Source organism: Varanus komodoensis, unplaced genomic scaffold, assembly GCF_004798865.1.
Source record: "Varanus komodoensis strain SLA01 unplaced genomic scaffold, ASM479886v1 scaffold7_3, whole genome shotgun sequence".
Lineage (NCBI taxonomy): Eukaryota > Metazoa > Chordata > Lepidosauria > Squamata > Varanidae > Varanus > Varanus komodoensis.
The window spans coordinates 12,158,508-12,185,264 of NW_025336480.1; the positions used below are offsets into that span (position 1 = coordinate 12,158,508).

Genomic DNA, 26,757 nt, shown 5'->3' on the forward strand with positions numbered 1-26,757 from the left:
CTTCTTTCATCAGCATCCCCAGTTGTTTTGAAACTTCGACTCGCATTCAGCTGGATGCAAGTGCAGAACTCACCATCCAGCGCATTTTGGTCAGAGAATGAGGGAGTGAGGCCAGCATACGTGGGGACATTTGAAGCAAGGCCGTGTGCTCCCTAGAGAGGTCTGCCTGGCGCAGTCATTATATGCTTTTCAGCGCCAGGTCAAGACCTTTTTATTTAACCAATATTTTAAAGTTAATTCATTTTAATGACATATTTATTCATTTAATTCATTTTAATTATGTTATTTTATACTGTCGGGTATAGCCAATTTATTTATTTGCTTAGGTTTGGTGGGTTTAAATGTTTGTAAACCACCCAGAGAGCCCTCTGGGCTATTAGGGTGGTATATAAATGTAATCAATCAATCACTCAGTCAATCAATGTGTACGGCCCCATCCCTGTAGGACTTCTGCCTATCAATAACAGGCTCATGCTGGTGGACATGCTAGATATCAAACATTTGCCTCTTTTGCTACTTTACTTGCTGGTTTGCTGAATGTTCTGTGATGTGCTGAACCAATCACCAAAGTGATGCAGTTCAAAATAAAGTTGAACAGGGTTTCATGGCAACTCTAAAAGCGATAAAGAGACTTGTGTTGCCCTGACAACTAGCATGACTGGGCCCGAGTCACCCAGCAAGCTCTAAGGCGGAGTGGGCACTAGAACGCAGAACTCCCAAGTCCCAGCCCAGCAGCCTAATCACCTTGCCATGCTGGCTGTCTGGATATAGAGGGGAAGAGTATTTGAAGATACGATCTTCTCTCTATCTCTAACGAACTTAACAAAAGCCATGCTGGCGGATGAAATGGTTTTAGGAAGCTGTGTTGATGAGCTGCCTTCCCTCCTGGTTTCTGTTACGGAACCTTTCTGTGTCTTCCAGTGCTACCTTGCTTCATCAGGTTCACATGGCTGTCGCCACCAGAGTGGTGAAAGCTCACGCTGCTTTCCTGGCACGATGCTTTGAGTTAGTTTGTGGTGCCATAGCAAAAGTGCAAATCATCCTATCAGGTTGGCATCATACTCATTGCGTCTCATCTTGCCTAAATTTTAATTTGCCATCACAGCTGTTTGTGGGATTAGATGGTACTCAGGACATACTGTGTTGAGTATACCCTAAAATACTTTGCCACTGAAATCCTTCAATGAAGCTACAGTCCCTTCAAATTGTCCAGACTGGTTGCTGGCACAGACAGGCCACTGGGCTCATTGGCCCATTGAGCTGAGGTGTTTTCGTTGGTTCTCTTGCGCAACCTCTGATCTGAAGGTGTTGTACCATAAATCCTCGTAAAGTGAGTGCATGGAAAGATGATCCTAATGCCTCACCGTATGAGACCATTTTTCTCAGTAAGTGCTGCCTGGCTGTATAATGTGAATCTCCTCTAAGCAATGAATTATTGAGTAAACAGGAGAGCAACTCATACATGTAATTTGGGGCAATTTTTTAATAAAAAGTCTTCTCTAGCCTGTAGTTCCCACCAGTTTAAATGTCTTCTTGGCTTTCTGGTCAAATAGAATAACAGCCCAGAACAATATTTTTAAGTAAAACCTGAGCTTGGAATTAGAGCAGCTAACTTGGCACTTGGTGCAACGGCTGGGGATTCTGGGGCTTTCACCACCCTTCAGAGAGATTTGACTAAAATGTGTGTGTGTTTCATGTAAATGAAAAATGAGGCAACAAGGAGGAAAGCTTTCACTGAAACTCCATCCAAGTCATGCTTTCTGAGAATTGTAGCTAACACTTCCTCTGGGTACTTGAGCTGACACAAAGGGATTTTCCTTCAGGGGGCTGGATTTTCTCAGTCCCACTTTTTTGCTTAATTTTAAACCACCCCTTTTTGTTCTTCCTCTTCTTCTTTCAGGATTACCTAACTTCTTTTTTTTTCCTCCTGTAATTTCTCACTTTTAAGCATGATCACTGGGCCTTAGCACCTCCATGCTTGACCTGTTTCCTTGCTTCCAATAATTTTATTCTTTAAAATGCAAATACAAATTTTTAAAATTGTATTTCCCTTGCTTCTTTCTGAGCATCTATCCATTCTTCCTTTGTATTTGTGCACCCAAATGCTTTGCTCTGAACTGCCTTGCCCACTGTTTTGCCCATCTGCCTTTCCCACCGAGAAAAAGCCCCAAATCCACTTGCAGTGACTTTTCCATCTCTGGAAACACTTTCAGGGTAATGGACAAAAATGTGGGCCACTTACCTGTAGTATGTCACTATAATTCCCTAATAATAATTAACATTTGTGTATATTCAAGGATTCAAAGCTCTTTACATGAACGACCTGGCAGTATTAACCTACATATTTCAGATGGAGACATCGGAAGTAGAAGCCTGATTTTCCCAAGGAGGCATCTAAACAGGGGTGTTTCTGATTCAGGCAGCAATTCTAGATCCATTTAGCTGAGAATGTCCCTTTGAACTCAGTGGGCTTCCTTCTGAGTAGACAAGTGCAGGATTTCACTGTAGATCTTTACCTTTCAGCAGGCCTTCATATTACATTTAAAAAGTGAGACAACCTGTTGTGTTTGGAATAATTTTATTGGTTACCTGATTCTTTTGCTGCTGTAGCAAAGAGCAGAACCAAAGAGCCAATGGTTATGCTAATTTTAAGGGGCCAGTCTTATCATCACAACAACCCAATGTTTTTAAAAGTTGTCAAAAACAAGGTAGTACATTCTGCTCAATTACTCTGGTGCTAGCAAAAATGGCAGAGCAATGTTGCCTCTGAATCAAGCCAACATTGGGTTTGTCTCTCTCCTGGCAAGCAGAAACAAAACATGGCTTGTTCTAAAGTGGCTTCACTGACTTCTCAGGGGAGAGATAAGCCAGAGGCATTGATTTGCATGTGATGCTAAACAGCCTCAAGACAGAGGATTCTGAGTTGTAGCTGCTTCTGCTCCACCCAATTAAAAAAACACATATTTTGTTCTGATGTGTGAATATATGAATACAGATTTCAATGGAATAAATTTTTGGAGAAACAACAAAACATAAACTTCCCAATGACTAGTTTTATCATCTTTTTCTGGAAAAACATTTCTGGGTTATTGTGATTCTACAGCAGTAAAAGCAAAGTGATGAACAGGCTGAACCCCTATCCCTGTCGTTGCCTTCAAAACATGCAATTGGCTAGACATGAAAATAGGAACACTGGCCTTACTTCTTTTTACATGTGTTAACTCAATGAAGTGCAAACAGGTTAAAAGTTTGCTTTCTAGGTTATACAAGTCTATAAAAAAGCTCTTAAACTGGAGTCATAGGGGGTTCTGAGAGACAAACGGGCTTTTCTGGATGGATTAGCCACCTAGGTGGTAGAAATCTAAAAATGCTAATTCACTTAAGAGAAGTCACTCAGTTTTCATGCCTCAAGCCACAAATAATGCCACGGTATCTTGATGCCTCCAGCCATGGAGGAGTAGGCTGCCCAAAGGCATTAATAGGAATTATTTCCTGGCTCTTTGAGGATAGTTGGAGTTACATTTACCAATGGCCTGAGGTCAGAAATAGTGATGAGTAGTTATGACATGATCCAACCAAACCTGCTCACAAAATTGTGCCCAACAGAGCTTTTTCAATGCAGAAATTTACACAGGGCAAGTTAAACTAATATGCATCAGTAAAAAAGCAATCTCCTTAACTGTATTTGATTTACTGCTATCACGAACAACAACAGCAGCAATTTCCTAAGCATTTGTAAGCACTTCCCCCATACAATCCTTACAATAATTATTGGTCATCATTACAAAAAATAGGCCAGTGCTATCATCTAAACACAAACGAAGCAGGCTGAAAGTGAGAGGTAGTTCCTGTGATTTAACCATGGGGAGCTCACAAATGGGTGACCACTACTATGCCTTAAGGAAGTGAATGCCTTACACAGTTACACATTCAGGAAAGAAGTACATTACTTTATTTGTCTTTATTTTCACACCAGTCAGCTTCATGGGTTGACCAGGGGTTCTAGCATTAAGAGAGATGGAGAAGAGTATCACAGGATCATGCTGTGTGCTCTTTATCGTTCACCACTGGACTGCAGCAAAGATTTTGGAGAATTGCATCCAAATGGCAAGGGTAAGTGGAAGCAAGGGTAAAGTGATGCATCTTGGGGCAACTTCCAGTATAAGCCAATAGGAACTGAGCTAGTAGCAAATGAGCAGGAAAGAGATCTTGGGAGGCAGTGGGCAGTTGAACTAAAATGCCAATTCAGCATGCAGCTGCTGTGAAAAAAAGGCCATTTCCATGTGGGGCCTAATTAGAAAAGAATCTGAAGCTAAAACTGCCAAGGCTCCCCTTATACAAATCTATAGTATGGTCACATTTAGCATACCATGTACTGTTCTAACCACCAAACCTAAAGAAGGATATTGTAGAGTTGGGAAAAGGGCAGAAAGGAGTAACCAAAATGATCAAGGGGCTGTAGCAATTGTAGGAATGGTTACGACTTCTGGGATTGTTTACTTTATTAAAAAGGAGAAGTGGGGGCATGACGGAAGCTTACAAAATTATGCACGGTGTGGAGAAAGTTGAGAGGGATTTCCTCTCTCATAATTCTAGAATCCAGGGAAACTGATTGATGGAGGATTCAGGACATGTACAAGAAGATACTTTGTTACACCTCTCATAATTAAATTTTAGAATTCATCGTGGCTCCAAGTCCATGCAATACTACATTTTTAAAAGGCTTCATTAAAAAATGCAAGCTACAAGGCAGCTTGTACAATTTGAAAATTCCCTCCCTAGCTATATCCTGGGCTCCAAAGGAATTGTGTCCAGTATCTATAAATGCCTCATTGGCGTTGCTAATTATAACCTAAGAGGTTTAAAGGAAGCCTGGGAACAAGATCTAGGGTATAAAATAAATGCCCTCCACTCCCCCAAAAAAGGTCTTCCTGGCCACTGAAATCAATTTTAGGACACAGTGGAGAAAGTTCGATCCAAGTGACCTATAGATGGCATTTCACAGCAGTGGAGCTTGCAAGGATTATGAAAAGAAACCCTCCATTATGTTGGGGGGGGGGTGGAATTTTAGGTACATTCTTCCACCATACTTGGTGGACCTGCCCATTGCCCAGTGCTTCTGGAGTTTGCTCGAGCTCTTCTGAAAGACTGAAACTGAAATTAGTACCATCACTAACCAATCGCTCCATTTAGATCCAGGTTATGCTTTACTTAATTTAACAAATGAATTCAACATTAAAGATTTGCAGAAAGATTTGCGTTTCTTTCTGTTGCTGGTTGCTAGACAACTTTTTGTCCGAGCTGGAAAGGTCATAGAATCCCTAATTTGAGTGACTGGTATAGGAGTGTGTGAAATTTGGCTCTATTGGAGAAATTGACCTAGGAAGTGAGGTATCTAAAAGGTTATCTAGATACGAACATATTTGAGCATACTTGGTCACTATTTATTGACCAAGATGACAGCACGATTCTCCAAGAGCTTTTTCACATTGAGATTTGTCCTCTGTGGAAAACAACCTTCATACTCCTGTTATAACTGGTAGCAAGGATATACATAGGCTTAGGAACTTATCTGTTTATGTTTGTCTGTTTGTTTTTAGAGTATGAGTAAACTATTTGGTTGTTATTTTAATTATTTTAAAAAAAACTTGGGAATTTATTTCTACAAGTTGTAGTGATGGCCACCAATTTGGATTGCTTTAAAAGGGGACTGGCAAATTCATGAAGCATCAGGCGATCGATGGCTATATGTCTTCATGGCTCGTATATGCTACTTGTAGCATCAGGGGCAGAATGTCTAGTTGTGGGGGAACATGGTCCTCTTGTCGGTTCTCATGGACAGCCGTTTGGTCAATGTGTGAACAGAATGCTGGACTAGATGGAGACTTGGTCTGATCCAGCAAAGCTCTTCTTATCCTCTTACATTATGATTAGGAAAAATAGAGCCATACAGTATTACTACTTTGAAATTACATTTAGTGTGCAAGGTGCTTTACAGGCTCTATTGCATTCACTCTGCTATTGCTTTAGATAAATAATACAGTATTTATTTATACAGTGCCTTCATCAATCCTGATTTAAAATCATCCTATTGCAAGTGATCGCAAGTGCTACTTATGGCAACCCCTTTGTGCAAGATTGCATTTACAGGGTCCCAAATCTAGTACATGGGTAACCAGATACTCATGTTTTCCGGTTGCTGTGTCAACTGTTACTCTCATTATGGCGAGGAAACGGCATGGCTCTCGTAAGGCTGAGCTGGGCCTCCCAAGTCAGTGGGCAGCATTCTAGTAATCCAAGGGCTACTATTGCCAAATGGTTGGTGGTACAAGCTGCAGGACAAGTACACGAGGCAAAAATGGGTATAAACACACATAATATTTATGATAAATCAGTTTCATAAAACAAATACGAACAAGGCTGATATGGAAAAAGTCAGTAGCAGTTACCAGCAGTAATGTCAGCTTTCCAGAAAAGCTTGAACTGGAAAGTTTTCCAGCCAGTTTTGGGGCAGCATGTTATTTTTTATTTTTATTTACTAAGTAACACTTTTTTTTTAAAGGTATGCTGTGTTAATTGCATGTGCTGTATACATAATTGTAACTGGGAACTGAAACATTTGATTTGGGATGAAGATTGTAATTCCATGGTCTCTGGGATGGTATCCCAGGGGCCATGGGATTTAGACCTGCTCCTCTAAGGGCAGAAAGAACAGTCTCTCTCTGGTGCAGGTGATCTGCCCTTGGATTTACCCTCCAGGTCTCCACAGGAAAGCCCTTAGCTTCTCTGTCCGATGTTAGTGCTCTGGCACAGAACTCTTCATGACTTCAGGCCTGTGGTGAATGCCCCTTTCCCAAGCAAGGTGGTTCAGTGGGCGGAGGCCATTTAAGTGCTTTTAGATGACATGCGTTACATGGATCCATTTCGGTTTAGGTTCAACACAGGTTTTGCCACAGTTTGGTCACCTTGGAGGATGACCTATGTTGGGAGACAGGTAAGGGGAGTGTGGTCCTTTTGAGACTCTGGAATCACTTGACATCTTTTCATACTAGCAGCCATGGTATTTTTCTTTGGCAACTGTCTAAGCTGGGAATTCAGCTTCGTTCCAGTAATTCTATTCCTTCTTGGATGGCCAATGCCATAAGGGAATATTACTCAGGCAGCCCCAAGATTTTCTAATATGGGGTTTCCCTGAGGTCAGTTTTGTCCCCCATGCTATTTAATAGCTACATGAAATGGCTGAGTGGGGTCATCTCGACTTTGGAGCAAGCTGCCATCAGAATGGTGATAACACTGAAATCTATGTCTCCTCCTCAGCTGAAACAATGGATGTGTCAAACTGGTGCCTCACTGTGACAATGGACTGGATGCGGGTTAACAAACTGAGACTCAATCCAGGCAAGACCAAAATGCTGTTACTGGGTAGTTTCTCTGATTGAATGAGGGGTGCTCAACTCGTTCTGGATGGCGTGACACTCCCTGTGAAGGAGCAGGCCTGTAACTTGGGGGTCCTCCTTGAGCCAACTTCATCACCTGAAGCTCAGGTGGCTTCATTGGCATAGAATGGTCCAGCTACATCCTACTAGAACAAGGATAACCCGGTTACAGTAATCTGTGCTTTGGTGATCTCCAGATTAGATTAGTGTAATCCATGCTATGCAGGGCTTCACTTGAAAACTGTTAAGAAGCAGTAGCCAACTAATAACAGGGAGCAGAAAATCCAAGTGCATAAAACCAATTCTAGCCCACTTGTACTGGCTGCTTGTGTGCTTCTGAACCCACTTCAATGTGCAGGTTATGACCTACAAAACCTTACCTGGCTTGACCCCAGAGTGCCTAATGGTGCAATCTCCTCACCTGAAAGTATTTGCACTATGATTAACTTCTGAGGCTTCTATCTAATAAAGTTTGGAGGTCTGAGAGAACAGACTTCCCATTGAGGTCACCCCTGGTAACACCTCTCTCTTTTCAGCTTCAAGTTAATACTGATTGTTGCTCCGAGGCATTCAGTGGCATTCAATGCTATACAGAGGGCCTTTTTGGCAGTCTAGGTATGTTGGAAAAAAATGTTTTAGCTACCCAAATTATTTTACTTTGGAATTTAAATTCTACATTTAGATTTTGGATACTGGAAATGTTGCCTGTTTTTATTGTATTGTGGTTACTGTGTTGTTGTGAACCACCTCAAGTGCTTCAGCTATTTGGCTGTATATTAATGAAAACATCGAAACAACAACACTGGAAAGAAGAAAAGGGGTGGCTGTTGTGGGGATGGGCAGTGGCCATGCCTATGATGCAAGAAGGTGTAGGAGCACAGGATTTACAGCTTTCCGGGACCTCAGATATGTCCACAGACATGAAAAGAATGAATTGGGACTTCTCTTTTAATCTTGCCAGTATGGGAGCCATCCTTTACCATGCAGGCAAATGGCTTGTTTAAATAGGCTGATTTGTACTGGGGGAAAGTGGAGGGGAAAGGGTTGCCTGCCCATCCTGCAACAACCACGCTACCACCCCAGGTCAGGTGCTTTGTGCCTGCAAACAAGGGAAAGAAGGTAAATATTGCAAGAGCTGATTGCAGAGCTCCAAAAACTTTCAGGTTGTCCCTTATGAATGAATAATTATAGTTGTTAGCAACAGGCCATAACAATGACTTTGAAAACTAAAAATACAGAATAAGTTGTCAGCAATACTAAACAAAACCACAACCTATGACAGAATACCCTCCCGACAACAGATGGCACCTGTATTTACAGCTGTTGCCTTCGCTTTAGCAGCCTTTAGAAGTGAAGGGTGTGAGTTGTCCTGCCACTCACCAGAACATACTGTGAATGCTGCTGTAGCTCTGGCGATGCAAAGTTTGATTCCTCAACTAAGACTGACGTATAGAATCAGGTAGTGCGGCGATGTGTCCTAGTTTAGAGGATAATCCTTATTCGAAAACATGCTTTAGTTTGGGGCTGTCCAGTCAAAGGCGAGTCCAAAGGCCAAGCACCAGGAGAAGGGAGAGCAGGGACTAACGATAGTTCACACCTGGACAGCAAAGCAAGTGGGCACACAGGTTCCTTCTCACAGCTTAATACACTATGGATTATATTGGTAATTGAATTGTGGGATTGTTTCCTCATTGATTGATCTCAATTAGCATATGCACATTTTATTCAAATCTGTGTCCTCTTTTGCCCTTTGGGTGGCAGAGGTGTTGCTACATTTCCTTTTTTGGCAATGTGTAAGTGGCCCTCTAGAATCAGGCTATAAGAAATGTCTTCAAGATGCTCAAGCATTTCCTTGAACGCTTGTAAAAAGATTCTACAAATATTCCAGATGAAATCTTGTTCCATTGCCCAGTTGCTTTTACAGTCAGGAGACCTTTCCCAATATCTTCCCATAAACCATGGCTCAATAGTGTTGCTTACTCCCTTATCTAGATGGATCCCAGACTTCACAGATAAATTTGGTTTGTATGGTATGAGTACTGAAATAGATTTTTTTAAAGGCACCTCACGCTATTTTGAGCATTTGAAAAAATAATCTGCAATGTGGTGAAATGGTTTTTATTTTGGACCCATGAAGAACTATTTCAGGATTCAATATACATGGCAAAAGGATATATAAATACTGAAAAGATACAATCACAACACAGACTAGAATGTCTAATTTCAGCATGCATTTTTTCCAACTCACAAGCATTTTGTCAAAGCCGTACTTGATGTGGGGAATGGTAAACCGAACTGCATAAGAAAGAGTTGCTTCCAAATCAGAGCTACGTGGGAACTGCCCCCATCTGCTCCTGGTACCAGTACCGAAGAATAATACTGAACATTCTTGTCACAGGAGGTCCCTGTTGCTCCCTTTTGCCCGCCAATCCTGGTTTTGGCAGATGGACCAATGGTGAGGTCTCTCTGGCACCAACAGGATCATTTTGGGCACTTTTTCCTAGTCCCAGGCACATGGCAGCATACAAGGTCTTGGGAGTTCTGTTGCTTTGAATATTTTTCTGCATTAATTTATCATATTGAAGTTGATGCTTTATGTAATGCGATGAATGAATGTTTTCTATCTGCACTTTTTTTCTGATCTCCCTTAAACCAAAGGATACAAACAAATAACAAAAGAAAACAGAAACTCTACAGCCCAGAGAACATGAATGTTACTTTACTTGTCAGGTGTGAAAATCTCTAGTGGTTGTGATGTGGGCTCATTCCTGGTTGGCAGCAACCACAGGAGGGAATCCAAGAAGGCAGGAATGGAGCCTGCTGGTTCATCTTTAGGTGGTCCTTCGGAGAGAATGGAGCCTTTCCTCACAGCAAGTTCTTCGTTGAAGGCCAAGCTCAGACATGCACAGTTTTACTCATGTGCATGTGTTATACACATGTTTACATATGTGCCCTAAGTTCACTTTAAAGGAGGGGTAGTGCATTTCTTAATTAGACTAAGTGGCGCTGGAGTGTGTTGGGAAACAGCAGCAAAATCCTTCCTCTCTCTTCTGCCTTTCAATGAAGTGTCTTTGTGGCTTTAATACCACCCCCCAACACCTCATTTTCTCTTCTTCCTTTTAATGACACCTGGTGTATCAACATTTGCTCTATGGTGTCTGTATAATATTAGTACTTTCATGTATCTCAGAATTTACTAAAACATGTCACTGACAAAATGAAATAGCAAAAACCTTTGCATTACCTTGATCTGCATATATACAAAAATTTGTTCAAACAAAAGTCTAGAACATTTAACATTGATTTGTAGGTGGTAAATTATGAGAAACTAGCAAGCATCAAAAAACCAGTTGGGTTCAGAGAGAAGAGGAAAAATAAGAGGAAGGTGAAGGTAAAGATGACATCTGTCATTAAAAATGCAAAGAAAGTCACAACAGATAGCCAGGGTTGCACAGGTAAAATATTAAAAAGTTACAGGTAAAAATGTCAAGAGAGAATTCACAGTACCTTATCACAGTACCTTGACAAAAGTTCGACACCCCTTGTATTTCTGTTTACATCATTTCGTTCAGGTTTCATGACATTATTCCTCATCTACTGTGAGAAATGAGTTCATGTCTGAAGGTCCATGAAGGAAAGCGGGGAACAAACCTCCCAAATGAAGTGCCAGAGCCAAACACAGCCCGGCTATTTTATACTTACGGAGCTATGAAGGGTAAAGCTATCACAATATACATCCAGTGGATTTATAGAGAACACGTGCACGTGTAGAGTTTAGACAAGCTGCTAGACTGAACAAACATCAAGCAGAGACGGAAAGGAGGGAAACCGTGGCGTTTTCATGTGCACAGAGGAAGACTAATTGCCTATGGAGCAGCTGTGCTGCGCATGAAACTCAAGACGAACAGTCTGCGCCGGCCACGGTCTGACAACAAAAGGGCACCACTAAAGATCACCTGCCTCCACTCCATCTGGGAGGCTAATTAAGAGGGAACAAACAAGAAGCAAATGCAGTGCCTCACTCTTACTGTTGGAGCCTTGCTTAAGGCCGCACTATTTGTAAGCTGGTTAGGGAAGTCAGAGGTCACGGAGCCTCAGCAGTCCTTTCCCCATGAGCACGATGCTCCGCGGCAGCCTGAACGCAGTGGCAGCTAACCACAGAACTGGGCCGTGTGCGTCCTGGTTTCGGTACCCGGCCATATTCACGGACATGATAAAGCCACAGTACCTGCTTAGGTTTTCAGTGACTTTTGCAATTCAGGCCTTGTCTGTCTTCAATAAATGCCACTTTTATTCCTCCCCATTCACTGGCTTCCATGGGTGTTCGAAATAGTCAGTCTCTAATTTTAAACTTGCTTTTGATTTTACTAACTGGGGCTAAATGAAGGAGGGCATTTCAATAATAAAATGTGTGGATGCATGGACAGAAAAGGTAAAATTCCTCTCTATGCTGCATACAAGGAAGCCTGCATTTTTTAAAAATAGGATATTAGAGTATACTTCAGCTAAACCAGGCATGTTTAGGATACGAAATGCAGGAAATTGATTATGTTAAGTCCTTCATGTTCTGTTTCTGCTTTTTCTCTGGCTATGGCATGTAATGATCACAGAGTGTGCTCATTAGTCATGGTTTAAGGGTGTCTTACAGTCTCTTATTGCAAAGAATTGTATGTGTTATCTTTTCAGGTCTACTAACGCATGAAAAAACTCTGAATAAATCCATAAATTACTGCAATTTAACACCATTCCAAAGTAGATTATTCCCTATTATTACAGTTTTTGGCCTTCTTTGCCCCTTATGAAATCCCATCAAGGACTTTTTCTTGCTCTGGTGATAGTCTCAGTCCTTTGTGCATGGGATCACAGGCTTCAGCCACTCTGAAATGCATTTTGTGAGTGGCTGCATCTTGTACTGGTGGGAAAGGGCTAAGTACCATATGAGAAAGCACTTTGGCTCCCTTTGGCCCTGATCTGTTTGGCCAATGCAATGAAGCCCTGTTGCAATCCAGCTGAGACCCAGGAACTAGAAAGCTTGCCAGTACCTCAGCCTATTACAGCCCATATAAATGCACATCAGCCAATCTTAAGATTAAGTTGATTCATGATCAGTCTCCATATTTTCCTATCATATATTGATTTTATTGCAGTGCCAAATGACTATGGTTGGCTTAGTCTTCACAAATTGCAGTTGAGAGAGAGGTTAAGCCAATTTTTGGGTTGTACCTAGGGCAAGATGCTTTTCCACATAAAAAAAATCCCACTGGACTGAAAACTAGGGGTTGAATTCAGAATCTGCTTTCTGTGAGAAGAAAGGATCTACTCCTGGAAGTTCCCTCTGCCCTATTTTTGGGAATCCCCTTTCCACTCTGCCCCACAAATCACCCTAGTCCTAAAGGTTTACTGGTGGTCTCTGTAGCATTTTCGGAGGTTGGAGGGACCGCTCTGTGCAGAATGAGGTGGTGAAGTCCGCTTCTGCCAGCAGAGTTGGTCCAATGTAAATCTGGATTAAACCCTGAATTTCTATTATAGTAAAGTCATTTACTTTAATTTATAAACTGCTTTTCTACCAAAGAATGGCACTCAATGTTGCTAATGGTTAACACTGAATCAAAACCAAATCATATTTAAAAGCTAGCACAAATAACAATTGAAAACATAAAACACACCTAACGTTTTCGTTTAGACTGGGATTCTAGTCTAGCTTTCTCCCTGACATGTTAACTTGTTGTGCATTTGCGCTGATGATGTATGGAGGTGCCGCACCTGGAACCTGCAAGAGCACCTGTGTACATGTGTGTTTTATTTTTCTTTGTCACTAAACCACAAATGGCCTGTGAACTAATTTTCAATAAATTATCTATTTTAACAAAAGTAGCACAACCTAGAAAAGAGCTTGTCTTCTTTCTTGCTGTCTCAAACAAGCAAGGGGCTGTGATGTGCTGTAAGATGAGCTGTAGCTTCGATTTCATTAATTAAACAACCCAATAGCAGTGCAATAATGGGCAGCGCTTTTAATTCCTGCTGAAGTGTCCATTTAGGGATCAAAGAGCGAAGGATCTGTTACTTTTGGAGTTGTGGCATGGGCTCCCTCTTCTGTGAGAAGCTGTAACTTTTCCAGGAGGGGAAGCACAAGAAGATGTTTGGTGGCTGCCTTCACTGCGTTTACCAGGTCTACTCCCATGGCTAGCAGTCAGTCTTGGGGTTTGTCCTCTTCCTGTACACATTACATGGAAGCGCACATCCCTCTGGCCTGGTTCACATGGCAAGATCAGCCACCTGAAAATAATCTGTGGAGGGTTGATGGTTGGCTTACTAAATTCACATTATTCTCCACAAACCATCAGGCGCTTTGCAACCTGCCATGGCTTGTTTTCCTACTCCTCCTGCCTGCTTCTGGCACATCTCTCCTGGGCCTCTGCAGCCTACCCCACTAAAGAGCACAAATACATTCATTAGTGGAATAGATATTATTTTATTGATTTTTTATCTTCAGGTAAAAATATTTTAAACCTCCTCCTCCTCCTCCTCCTCCTCCTCCTCCGGGGAAATTTGCACATATTTGACATGTTTTAAACATGTTTAACTTTTAGTGAGATTTCCTCAAATTGAGAAAATCTCCTGATTCCCAGACCAGTGCTCTAACCACTATGACATACTGGTGCTCTGTCTCTAGAAAGATAGTGCAAATTTGCTAAAGCATAGAAACAACTATTTCTATCTCTGTCTATTGCTACAGAGGAAAATCTTCATTCATTTTAACTTGCACTGAACATATGGGCAACTTTTGGCAAATTCAGTAGCAACCAGTTTCAGGCCAATATACATCTCTCCCATCATCCTCGTCTCGAAAAGAACAGGGAAATCACTAGAACTGGGTTTCTGTGTGTACAGGTCTGCACATATAGTAGCTTCCTCACATGTTAATCCAGGTGTGTAGTGGAGGAGTAGGAGTTGGCTACCCTTTGAACAGGCCAAAAAAGTAAATGAAAAATAGCTGCCCAGCAAGTGTATGGCTTGGGAGGGCAAATGACAAGACTGAGGCTGTTGCATTTCAGGTATATCATGAGCAGCAAAGACTCACTGGCAAATACAATAATGACAGAGAAAATCGAAGGCGGAAGGAGAGGAAGACCAAGGGCAACATGGATTGATGCTGTAAGGACGCCACAGCCTTTGGCCAGCTGAGCAGGACTGCCAAGGACATGGCACCTGGAGGGCCACTGATCATGAGTCAGTGATGACTTGCTGGCAAGTGACGACAACAACAACTACTGCAGCAACAAGGTTGTGGCATCTCTGGTGTTCTGTCTGCAGCAGTGACTAGCTCCAGATGGGCGGGTCAATTGACGTTATGTCCAGATAGGAATGGCTGAGAACAGGTTTGTAGCCAAAATCATTGACTGAACTGTTTATAGCCAGACTTTTAGTTATCTCTCTTTGCTTTGAAAGCACTGCAACTCAAATGGCCAAGTTCGCTTAGTCCTTTTCTCTGATTCACAAACAGCTACCTTTGGAATTGGCTCCCCAGGGCAGTTCACCTGGCACCCTCATTGCAATCATTTTGATGTCAGGCAAAGTTGTACTTTCCATGCATTTAATTAATTAAGTGAATTGCATTGAATTAAGTTTAATCTTAGAATGATTTATTTTATTTATTTATTTATTTATTTATTTATTTATTTATTAAAACATTTCTATGCCTCCCCTTGCCGAAGCCTCGGGGCGGCTCACAAGCACAGAATAAAATACAATAAAATGATGGCTTTGTCCACTCTGCTGGCTTAGGATAAATTTTGTTAGGTGCTATATATTAGCTGTACTATTTAATAAATTAAAATTTTAAAATATTATTTATTGTATAATTTATGTAAGTTGTCTTTTGTTGGCTGTACACCACCCAGAGAGTCCTGCATTGACTAATAGGTGTAGTTTATAAATCCAATGAAAAAAATAAATGAAGCTACAGCCCTTTCCGATTTATAAATTCTATGCATTCTGATTTATATGTTCTGGTGTAATTTTAGAATGATTATTTAAACTCTAGTAGTCTTCTGCCTGCCTGATGAGTCTGCTGCCCAGGTACTAACCAGTGATGGGCAACTGTTCTTCTGGTCCTTAGCTCTAAACCGGGGGTGTCCAATCTGTGGCTTGCAGGCCGCAGATGGGCCAAGACGGCTATGAATGTGGCCCAACACAAAATCGTAAACTTACTTAAAACATTATGAGGTTTTTTGCAGTTCTTTCTGTAACTTGTCCATGTGGTTCTTGAGTGTGAATATTGTAGGCGACAACGTCGTGTTGCAATAGCATGTAAAATAAACATATGCACGCTCTCTTAGGATTATTATGTGAGCACTGTTTTGCTTATCTGTGGTGGTGGATATCACAAAAAATATGCACAGACCTTTATTTTGCTTATCAGTTTTCGTTAGCATTTGTATATTTAATGTGCAGCCCAAGACAAATCTTCTTACGATGTGGCGCAGAGAAGCCAAAAGGTTGGATACCCCTTCTTTAAACCCACAACAGGACACTTTTTATTCAATGGACAGCCTTCTGACAATGCTCAAATTGAGGACACCTGCCCCCCCCACCCCCCAGGCCTGGCAGCACTTTTCATAATCGTGGCAAAATTTTTCCAGGCACCATGTTCATATAAATGTCTAAAGCTGCGAGCCACAGATTTCTCCTGGAGTTCTGCCCAATGAATACTAGGGCTGCCTGTAAGAAAGTCTGTGTGAATCAGACTTGAGTTTCCACTGGTGTCAGGGCCAATGAGAACATGCCTCTGGCCCTTGTCTCCATTGCTCAGGCTCTGCTCCAAGACAAGGTAACCAAGAACAAGCTTGTCTTACAGGCAGAGCCACCAGCCATGTTGAACGAGGCTTGGAGGTGCAGGTTCCAAAGGGATGTTCTGCTTTGGCCAGAGCCCTGGCACCTTCTGTTAGAGACATTTAACAGCCCCCTTTTGGATGTCAGGATAAAGCAGCAAGAATAATGACCATTGAAGCGATGCCCTTTGCCATCAGCACCCAAGAAATGCCATCTTTTGCTTAATATGAAATATTTTAATCTCAGATAATATTCTCAGTATGTTGGTGTACTGATATTTTAACCTCAAGCAATAACATTCAGCATTCACTGAACATCCAGACATGTCAGATTGGGTTATTTTTGCCCAGTTTCCCAAGCACGGAGAAGATTTTTGTGCTGCAAAAAGCCTCAAGGATACAACCTGGTGGAAGGCTCACCATGTCCTTCTCCTTGTGTGGGGATGCTTGTAATTAAGGCCTAGTGGAGCTGTCAATGGCTGTTGACAAATATATTACAACAAAGTTGGGCTAAGTGAAAGTTACTTAACATTAATCCAGGCCTTGCCCAATATTCTTCGATTGCATCGGGAAGAATGTGCCAGCAGGGATAAGGGCCGTTCCTGACAATGTTCTGAGAACCACCTCAAGGTGGAAATTTGCAAATAGAGCTACTGTAGTAAGTAATGAGAAGCTGCAGGGCTTTCAATTATCCCACATAGTCTTCCCTTTGCAACTTGACTGACAGCTAATTATGCTGGTGCCATTTTTTGGCAGTAGAATTTAATCTCCCAGATGGAAAGCAAATCAATCTGCCCATCCACTGCAGCTGAGGCATACTTTGGCTCAACTTTAATTTATTCTCCTAAGCCTAAGAAGCCGAGTCATTTCAAGGTACAGAAATATCAAATTTCCTGTGTTAACCGGACTGGTGCAAAAACACATGTGGCAGAGTTGGGATTTCATAGGCTACCCTATGAAATGTTGTCACTATTTGTTTGCTATTAGAAAAGAGCAAATATCATCTCCCCTTGATTCCTGTTTGTGAAAGCCAGCCAAGAGCAAAGACCTTGATGAACTGGTTGCTCGTCATAATGGTTAAACATGAGTTGGAGAGGCATTAAGTTGGATTCTATGGAGGAATGAAGTAAATCTCTGCAGAACAGAACACAGAGAGGAACTGGTGGCAATTTTCAGATCTTTTAGCCAGTGTGCACTAGCCTGGTTCCCTGTGGGTTTCAGACCAGGGATGTAAATGCAATCCTTCTACTTACCTGCACTCTGCAGGCCTATCAATTATGCTGCTGCCTTTGAGCTGCAGTTATAACTTTAGGTATTATGGCCCTTTGGAAAGGACATATAAAGCAATGTATAAGGCTAGTTAGTGGAGGTTCTGGGCCCGATTCGTGGATGCTACTAACAGCTCCTGTCCAGGGTAACAATCCAAAAGAATGGCCAGATTGATACCTCAAAAGTAAGGGGTGCTCTAGAGATGTGGTGTCGGAAAAGGGGGCACACATTTACACCCCTTTCTTAGGACAGGGCTGTCTCATATCATGCCTAGTTTTGTTATCTGTAGTTGGCGAATGTGCATCACTTGTGATCAGGCAACACAGCAGATAATAAAGACCATGACCACTTTTCGAGAAAGTCAGACCTTGGGACCTAGAGACTTCCTAAGATGGGTCAGCAATGCAGCACCCATGAACAGGGCCCCAACACACACCTACAAAAGTTTTTTATTGCCCTGTTCTTTGGATTTGCATCCATCCATAGTGATTAATGGATATGGAAAGTATAATGCTCGAGCAAATATTCACAGACTTCAACAAAAAATGGTGAAATATCCAAATATGTAGCTATTTGAAGGCAGCATCTCCATTGCACTTGGAAGAATATTGAAAGTGTTCTGAGTTCCTCAGTTCATTGCACGTCAGAGCCGAGTGTGCATCCTTCCAAACGTGTCACACCCATTTTTTTTAGCTGTCAAAAAGGTACTATGAATCCCTGCCATTTGATAATTTCCATGAAGCAGGCAAACTATTTCAACATACACTTCAGCGACTATTCAAGGCTGGAACCTTCAAACACAGTGTGAAGCCTTCTTGCAAAAAGAGGCAGCCACTGGACATGGCCAAAACATGTGTTTCAAAGAAGCACTCACTGGGTCCCACGTGTTGCACCAATAGTTGCATTTCACGTTCTCGTACTAAAGTGATGTTGCAGCATTCAAAAGACATGAAGGAAAAGGGTTTTTTTGCTGAAGAACAAGCATCTTACTCTCTACAATTGCAATGCTGAAACAGTAGTCCACTGATGAGGCATTTTTGGTAGGGCCCACAGCAACTTCCCAAATTCCCACAGGTCCAAAGAAGATGGGTGCCCTGTTCTAAGTTTGCTCAATTAGAAAAACTCACATACCTTTCAGAACCAGTCCATTATTTTCACCAGTGATAGCATCCTCAATATCCAGTGGACCATCATCATTATTTTCAAAGCATTTAAAGCAGGCCCAAAGATCAAATTTGAACCTCCTGGATTTCCAGGCTGGTCCTCTGGATTACCCTGCCCGGATTAACCCCTTGCCCTGGACCTCTCTTTTCTCCTGAATGCCAATCATTTGGTGAGCCTCTGGTTCTTCCCCATTCTAGTCTGAAATGCCTTTCTGAAGGCTTTGTTACTGGCAGAAGAGCTAAAATATGCTGGGAGGTGCTTTGTGCCCACCCCTTTCCCCTTTGTTCCAACCCACCACTGGAATGTGGCCACCAGGAGCTTCTCTAGGGCTGAATTTGGCCTTTGAGCTGAAAAATGTGCAACATTTCTGCTCTGAAGAATACCAGAGAGTGGCGAGGATAAACAAGCTGCATCTGAGCTGTCATAAGCATCCAGTGGCTGGTGTTTGAGCTGGTGTGGCCCATTCACATCTTTCCCAGTCATGTCAAAGGATCAGCACACATCTGTGAACCAGCCTTTCAGAGGAGTTTTCTGTGTTCAAGGAAGCTGTTTAAGTGACTTCCACATGCACTTCCATGCTTCTGGGTAGGATACAGAGTATTTGAATGCAAAGTACATAAGAAACATTTTGAGTGGAGAGCACAGAAGCCAAATTTGCATGGAAATCATGTGTGACCATCAGCTGGTAGGTCCAGCTAAAAATATGTGAGCTGCAGACATTGCACAGGGTCATTGTGCATGATGGGTGAATCTTCCAAATGTTTCCTATGATTACTGGTAGGTAACTTATTTTAAAATTGGTATTTTGTATGCTGCAGTCCTCAATGCCAGACCTTATTCAAATGTAACAGCTTGTCACAGTACAATAATATGCAAAAGTCAATCAGTAGCTCCAAAAGCAACTTTAAGATAGCCAGAAAACACACTAGCTGTATTTTCTTTTCCTCCTCTTTCTTATGAGGATGTAGCCCGATACAATGCCGTTTGTACCCTCTAGTGTATGCATGCACCAGAAACCACAGAGTGTGTACCGTATAAATACATGAAACCTGCTGATGGACGCTAACGTGTGCTATTTGCTGGCAGTGAAAGTTAGTGCAGTGGAATATGTCACAGAACAGAGCCTCTCTCTTTCCTTCAGTGCGAGCCACAGATCTTTCAGGCTCGTGGAAATACCCAGAAAACCACAATAGTGATGGCAGTCTAGTTGCTGGACCTTCTGACCCCAGCAAGAGGGTCACAGAAAAATGGAGGCAGCCACGGGAGTGTGTGTGTCAAAGAGCACGTCGTACTAGACTTTGTTGATTCACCAGATGTGAGAAGGTCAGCCTGGCCTTTGCTCTCTACATTCAGCAGCCGTTGCAGACTAGCAAATGTGCAGCACATCAGGCTGGTGCTCATCAGTTGGCACCAATTCTGTACCAATTGTTTTGGGTTGCTATTTGTTTCTTAGCCCAATTGAAGCAATGGTCTTGAGTTTCAGGCATCTTACACCTTAACCCACAGGATCAATTAGCTTCCAAGGTCCTGCTCTTAGACCCGATTCTGCTGGGTGGCAGCAGGTACAGGGCCTTTTCAGTGGTGGCCCTGCAATTGCGGAGTTTTCTGCCTAGTGACTTCCAGCAGGCCCCATCTCTATGTGAGCTCTTATGAAAATCTTATTAAACAAGAATTTGGGATTGGGAAATTGTCTTGAGTGACTGTCTTGAGTGACTTTAGCATTCGTGCCAATGTTTTCTTTGTGTGGTTTGCATTGATTAATTATATTGATTTTTATGCTGTTATGAAAGTGTGTATATTTTTACTAGAATAAATAACTAATGAAATGATGGATATATGCATGGGAGGTGATATGGGAAAATGTCTATTTATGAATCCCACAAATAATAAAAATAGCTGATCCATTTTCTGTGATTGAGTTGGGCTGCTGCTCAATGCATTGGTTAGCAGTGCTTTGACAACATGATTCAAAATAATTTAGAGAAGGATTTGGTGACAGAAAGATTTATTAGCCACTAGGATTCCACATTTCCCAATGCATTTCAAATATAAATGGTCTTTCTCAAGGAAAATTATTTAATAACAAAGAAAGCAAGGTTCTGTTTTGCTCAAATTAGATCTTCTCCAGCTTGCTTCTATGAAGTCAATGGATGTATGCAGCTGTTGTAAAGAAGGAAAACATTCCATTCAAATTTCCTGATCAGAGAGATTTGAGCTCCCCAGGTTTGCTAGCACAGTTATGTCCAGCATCCTGGAGAAACTTGGAAAACAGCTTATGAATAAAACTTCCTTGCACACATCAGTTTTGCCTTCATGTCAGAGATACCTGCTCTTAAAACACCTAACTTTGCATCCCAATGTACATAAAAAGAAACATAATGTTCTCAGCAACAAGTTCTGTACTATTTTCTGTGCTTGTGTGATAATTGATATCTGTTTCAAACAGATATTTATTTCTGACTTAAATGTCTGTTTGAAGCTGATAATACCATGCTTAAATCTAGAATTTTATTCTCCAATGACAGAGTATGTGGATGTACCAGTCAGTGCTGCTCGGTCAACAGGGCAAAAACTTCCGGAGTCTCCTGGGGTCTCTGTACTGTACATCCAACCCACAACAAGAGGCCAAAGACATGAGTGTTTGGGGTCCAGAGACTCAAGGACATCCATCTCAGGCTGCAACCTGCTTGCCACATGGAGGAACTGAAACCGAATTGTAGACCATGAGTATAGAGACTTATGGAAGCACATTTCCTAGTTTCAAGATTCTCCTTGTCCAAATCCTGTGAGGTTTGCTGCAGCCCATCAGGAGCAGTGCTACCAACATCCCAAAGAGCGAGACGCTGGCCTGGACCACTCTCTAAGGTGTGCTTGTGCAGGTAAACTAAGCCTTGGAGTTTGAGTGACAGGACTTCCCTAAGCAATATTCTCTCAAGAACTACCTGTCCCAGAGTTCTTTCTGAAGAGGCTGAAAGGAGGGATAGCTCTGTAATAACCACAGATATTGGGAGCCCATGTTACTGGTAGAATTTGGAGACTCCAAATCCATGTGAGTACATGTAAGCTTAGATGAATTAGGAACCATTATATTGTCGTGTCTGGCTATTACGGGAGATAATTCATAATTTTGTGATGAAAAGGAGTTGGTATTTAGAACCAGGTTAGTACTGGTCCAGTACTTCTACTGGTTCAGAATATGACAATGGTGTGCATGTGTGTATGGGGGGAAACTGGGGCAGGGAAAAGTATGTCAACTGATCAGTCCTATCAAGACCTGTTTTCATGGATTTGCATATTTTAAATAGGTTGTCCTGTTCTGAGGTCAGTCCCTAGCTCTCTTTGAAGTCAAGTTGTCAAGTCACATTTTTAGTCAATTACGTTTATTATACAAATGATGAGCAAGCAAGCTTTGCTTAAGATTCCAGAAGACACAAAAGGTTTTAGGCAGGCTTTGCATGACACTGTACCTCTTAAGCTTTATTTAGTTCCCTGGCTTAGAACAAGAGTTGTCATGGAACGAACACTGTCAGCTACAGCCTGCTCTTGTCAAGCCAATCGGGATACCAGTCCTTCCCTCAGGGGTCTTTCTACCACATCACCTCCCTGGCTGCAAGTCCCTTTGAGTGCCACGTCACTAGCTGTGGACCCTCCCTTTTCAGCTGATGATTAATTTTTTGATCTGCATTGCAACCCTCCTCCTCTGTCAGAAGCCTGCATGCTCACAGGTCCAAGGACCCAGCCTGGTGTTCTTCAAAATATTAGAGGGCTTCTTTCTCTGCTATTCTTCCTGGGCTCCTGTTCCCACACCCTTAGAGCCTTGTCAACACTTTCCACCTGCCCTTCCCCATTAGAATCAGTTCTTGGGCAACATCTGCAGAGGTGCCGGGCCCAATTCGTTTGCCTTTAGTGGGTCCAATTCCTATATCTGTAGTTCTATTACATTTCAGAAATGTGCAACAAATAAAAAACCCTTGACTTTCACCACACTGATTCGAATAAACATGTGGAAAAAGTAAAACAAACTCTGTGCTGAGAATACAAGTTTGTGTCCAGCAGTTATACTCTGCTCGCATAAAGCTTCCTCTATTTGCGGAAAGCTTTATTGTCATCCTCGCCCGATAGTCGTGAGCCCATGTTTTGATTCCACTCGCACAAGCCACGCACTTGCAACGTGCGATGCCTTCATTGCACGAGGTGCTGTTCAGATCTGCTTGTGCAACCTGTAGCAGAACATGCAGGTGCCACCGTAGTGCTGCAGACGCTTGTACTTGGACGGAAGAATGAAAGATGCCAGTCAATCCATGACACAGACAGAACAGATTTATCCAAATCTATGCACCTCCAGTTACAGCACTTAGGTGTCAGAAGAACATCACTTTATCCGCAGAGGATCCATTAATCCATCTTGCCTAGTACTTGTTAAGAAACCCACCCCCTGCTAATTATTCATATCTAGTTCATCAAAAATAGTAGTTCTCAAATCTTACGCCAATAAATCTGCAAGGTAATTAGGGATTATGTGAAGAAATATGTCTGAATTTATTGAAAATACATTAGGTTCTTCCAAGTCTTGTTACTGGAGGAAGAGAAAAAATATCTCTGTCTGTATGTTCATACAATAGTGTACTTTCATCTGCTGTCACTTTTCGAGATGACAGTGTCTGACATGCCCTAGCCTGTACGCACAGGGAAGATGTGCTGACATCCTGGCTGTTTTGATGGCCCAGTCTTGCACTTTTTCCATCTCTACTTCATGCTTTCATTCACAGGAGAAGTGGTGAAGAATAGAACTCTACCCTGGGCAAATCCCCTAATTTCTAACTGGAAACAAGTCCCATGCTGCACAGATCTGACCAGCTAGAATGAGGGGCTCTCCAACCTCACAAACTCAGGTTGCACTCGCTGGTCGGAGGGTGTGAGCCCTGACTGGAAAAAAGCTCGAGAGCACCACAGTAGGTGAGTATGTTGCCCATTTGAAGCCAGAGCCCATGAAGACCACAATCATACAGGTGCCACTGATAGAAGCTCCACAGAAGGAAGCTCCTGGTGGGCTGAGAGCTCCCTTGTGAAGGGCTGGCTGCTATTTGTAGTCCAAGATCAAAGCGTTGCCTTTAGCATAAACAGTACAATCTCAGACTGCAAATGGTAGAAGCGAGGCATCTGCTCCAACTTAGGTAAGTTCCATGCAGCTTAGGAGAGGCTCTGGAGTTTCAGTTGTGCAGACGTAACATCTGCAGCCAGAAATGGCTGGGCTGCAAAAGCTCCACAATCTCTGGCTGGAAAGGGCTGGGGGTGGGTAAAAGCCCAATGCATAAAATTCTACGAAGAGGCTGCAAGAGCAGACATCTGGCTGCAGAGAAGCTGGGCACAAATATAGGTACATGCCAATGTGCATGAAAGAAAGAACATGTAAGTACCTGCACTAGGGATAGAAATCAGTGCCAGCAGGAAGTCTGGTCAGGTGGATATTTCTGACATGCTCCAGAGGACAATTAAAAACTGTTCCTTTCATGTCCAGAGGAATGCCACTAACCTCCCACCTCTGCAGCCCACCCTGCTGTAAAAATAGGAGGGCAAATTTGTCAAATATATTTTGCATGTGGGGTATAATATAAACTCTGCCTTGCAGAACTCTGGGCTGGAGGAAAACATTTGTTTTTCATTTACTGTCAGAAAATGATGCAACATGGCAGGCAGTCATCTCAGAATTCCGATATCTAATATTATGGTGAAGTTTCAAATTCACACACCCACAGCATTTTCCTTGCAAAGAACATACAGGGGGGCATCTAATGCTCCATTAGTGTTAGGCAGATCGCAGAAATAATGGCCATATAAAAAGTGCTGACAAACTAAACTTGGCAACTTACAGGAAAAAAAATATTCCAGCAATAAGTTATTTCTCAAGCTCTTATAATCCTTTTAGTGACATCTAGTGGAATTTGTAGAAAATGCACTATTAAGAACATCTGCAGTGCTACGAAATAACTCTATACTTTTCAAAGCAATCTTTAAATTTAACTATTCATTTAAAAGGTCAGTTGGTATTTGAGATCTATTTTAAGCAAGATATTCATGAATAAAAGCTTCATTGTTTGAGACCACACTTTTGTTTTGCATAAAATTGGTAAGACTCAATAATATCCTTGTATGACCAAAGGAAAAGATTGCAGGAAGGAATAGCATGCAAGAGGCAAGAATCCACTGATGCTGACTTTCTGTGGAGCAAAACAGGATGGTTTGGGGAGCAGCCGAGGAATACAAAGACTCAATCAAGTACTAGGCTTAGCTTTTCCCCAGTACAACCTCAAACAGGCAGAAACTACATCAGCTCAAGAGATAGCATACTGTGTTCCATCGTATGGAAGCGATGGGGAATCAAGGCCATACCACCTTGAGCCATGGTCAATATGGTGCAGTAGAACTCAGTGGTGCTTCCTCCATCATAGACCTTCTATACAGTCTTAGGTTTATTCTTTCAGATATAAGAACTTAATGAATGAGTACTTGGCTAGTCATTGTATTGAAGCACCAGTGCATTGTCTGGCCAACAATCGAAACATTTGATGCAGTCATTTATCAGAGGCTTGCAAAACATCAACTTGGTACACACCAACTACCATTTCAAACATTTTACTAAATCAATTCACACAAATTCCAAATATAATTAAGGGCAACAAGGTTCTTCTTTGCTCAGATCCATCATTAAGACAAAAAGTAAACACAAATTAGGTGTGTAGTATCTCCCCCGCTTTCCTTCTTTAAAAAATGAGAAAGGAACGCCACTTGATAAAAGCACCACGACACAGTTACAAAATAGGGTCTGCCGGTTTCTTCCACGAATAAAAGACTATGTACTGCTAACAACTTTCCGCATCAATCCATACTTCATTAAAATAAAACTATAAAATCTCCTAGATTACACTAGATTCAGACAATGCCTGGAATACAGTGCATTAACAGCAGTAATGCCAACTATCAGTGCCAACGTAAAAACATTTTAGAAAGTCAAAAAAAAAAAAAAAAAGCCCCACTGTTATTCCCCTAGAAGAACAAAATTTAAAATATGGGGCATTCTGTTTCACAATGAGGAATTAAGAATTGGAGGGGAATGGCAATGGGCCAGGAGGCAGGTCTTGTTTACTCTCTATGCTTAGTTGGCATCTAACTTGGCCATTTCTTGCACATAAATCCCTATACTCTCACTGTCGAAGAGCACAAAATACACTGTCTTGATTGAAGAGGACATTGTCGACACAAAATAGCTGGAAATGGCTTTCAGGATCAGCTGGGCAGCAGTCTGTTTTGGGAAGCCATTCCTATAAGGAAAGAGCAAACATCAACATTTGTTAAGTAAACTTGCCATGGCCGCCACCATTCCCTCCAAAGGGAGGAGTCTGCTCGCACGTGCCACATTACAAAATTACAACCAGGTCGGCAGCAAAATGAGCAGGCCCCAAGTGCCAGAGAACTTAGCCGACACGAGTCCAATGAAGCGACTGTGGCTGCAATCACGCATCCACTCGCCTCGCACCTTGAGCAACATGAGCCCTGTTACGGAGCAGGCTTGGCTAAGACTGTGCTGCGGCTGTCACAGAAGCTTGAAAGAGGAGTCATTCCCTTTTCTGTACCCTTGAGAAGTCCAGAAGAAAATGGGGGAGTGTGGTCCTTTCTCACGGGATTGAGCAGAAGGCACAGGGCAGCGAGCGAGAAGCAATGACAACATCTTCTTGTAAGAGCAGGAGAGAAACATAGAAAGTGCTTCATTTTTTCTTCAGCCTGTAGAGGGCTCTGCAGACACTGCTAATAGCTCAGCCACAGCGATGGAAGACTAAATGAAGGGAAGCCATAATGTGGATCTTCTTGAAGGCTGTTGAACCCACACCAATCTGGCCACAACCCACTTTAAAGGTACGGTTCTGATAAAGCACTAACAGCAAAGTGCCTTCTATCCTGGCACTATCCTGGAAAGAATAGTGGGGAGAAAAAGGAATGTTTGGCAGCCCAGGAGGCTCAAAATGCATTTTCTCATGTCACAGTTTCATACAGTAACTACA

At 42.2% G+C, this 26,757-nt stretch overlaps 1 protein-coding gene across 2 annotated transcripts in view; it reads right to left on the reverse strand.

The window, feature by feature from the left end:
- Nucleotides 1-22,063: 22,063 nt before the first annotated feature.
- Nucleotides 22,064-26,757, reverse strand: part of LOC123035696 (core histone macro-H2A.1) — a 59,503-nt gene continuing 54,809 nt past the window's right edge. For both annotated transcript variants that reach the window (XM_044454115.1, XM_044454114.1), the window contains exon 9: nt 22,064-26,019. In XM_044454115.1, the coding sequence (XP_044310050.1) occupies nt 25,854-26,019 (166 nt within the window). In that variant the 3' untranslated portion in view covers nt 22,064-25,853. The remainder of the gene's footprint in view (nt 26,020-26,757) is intronic.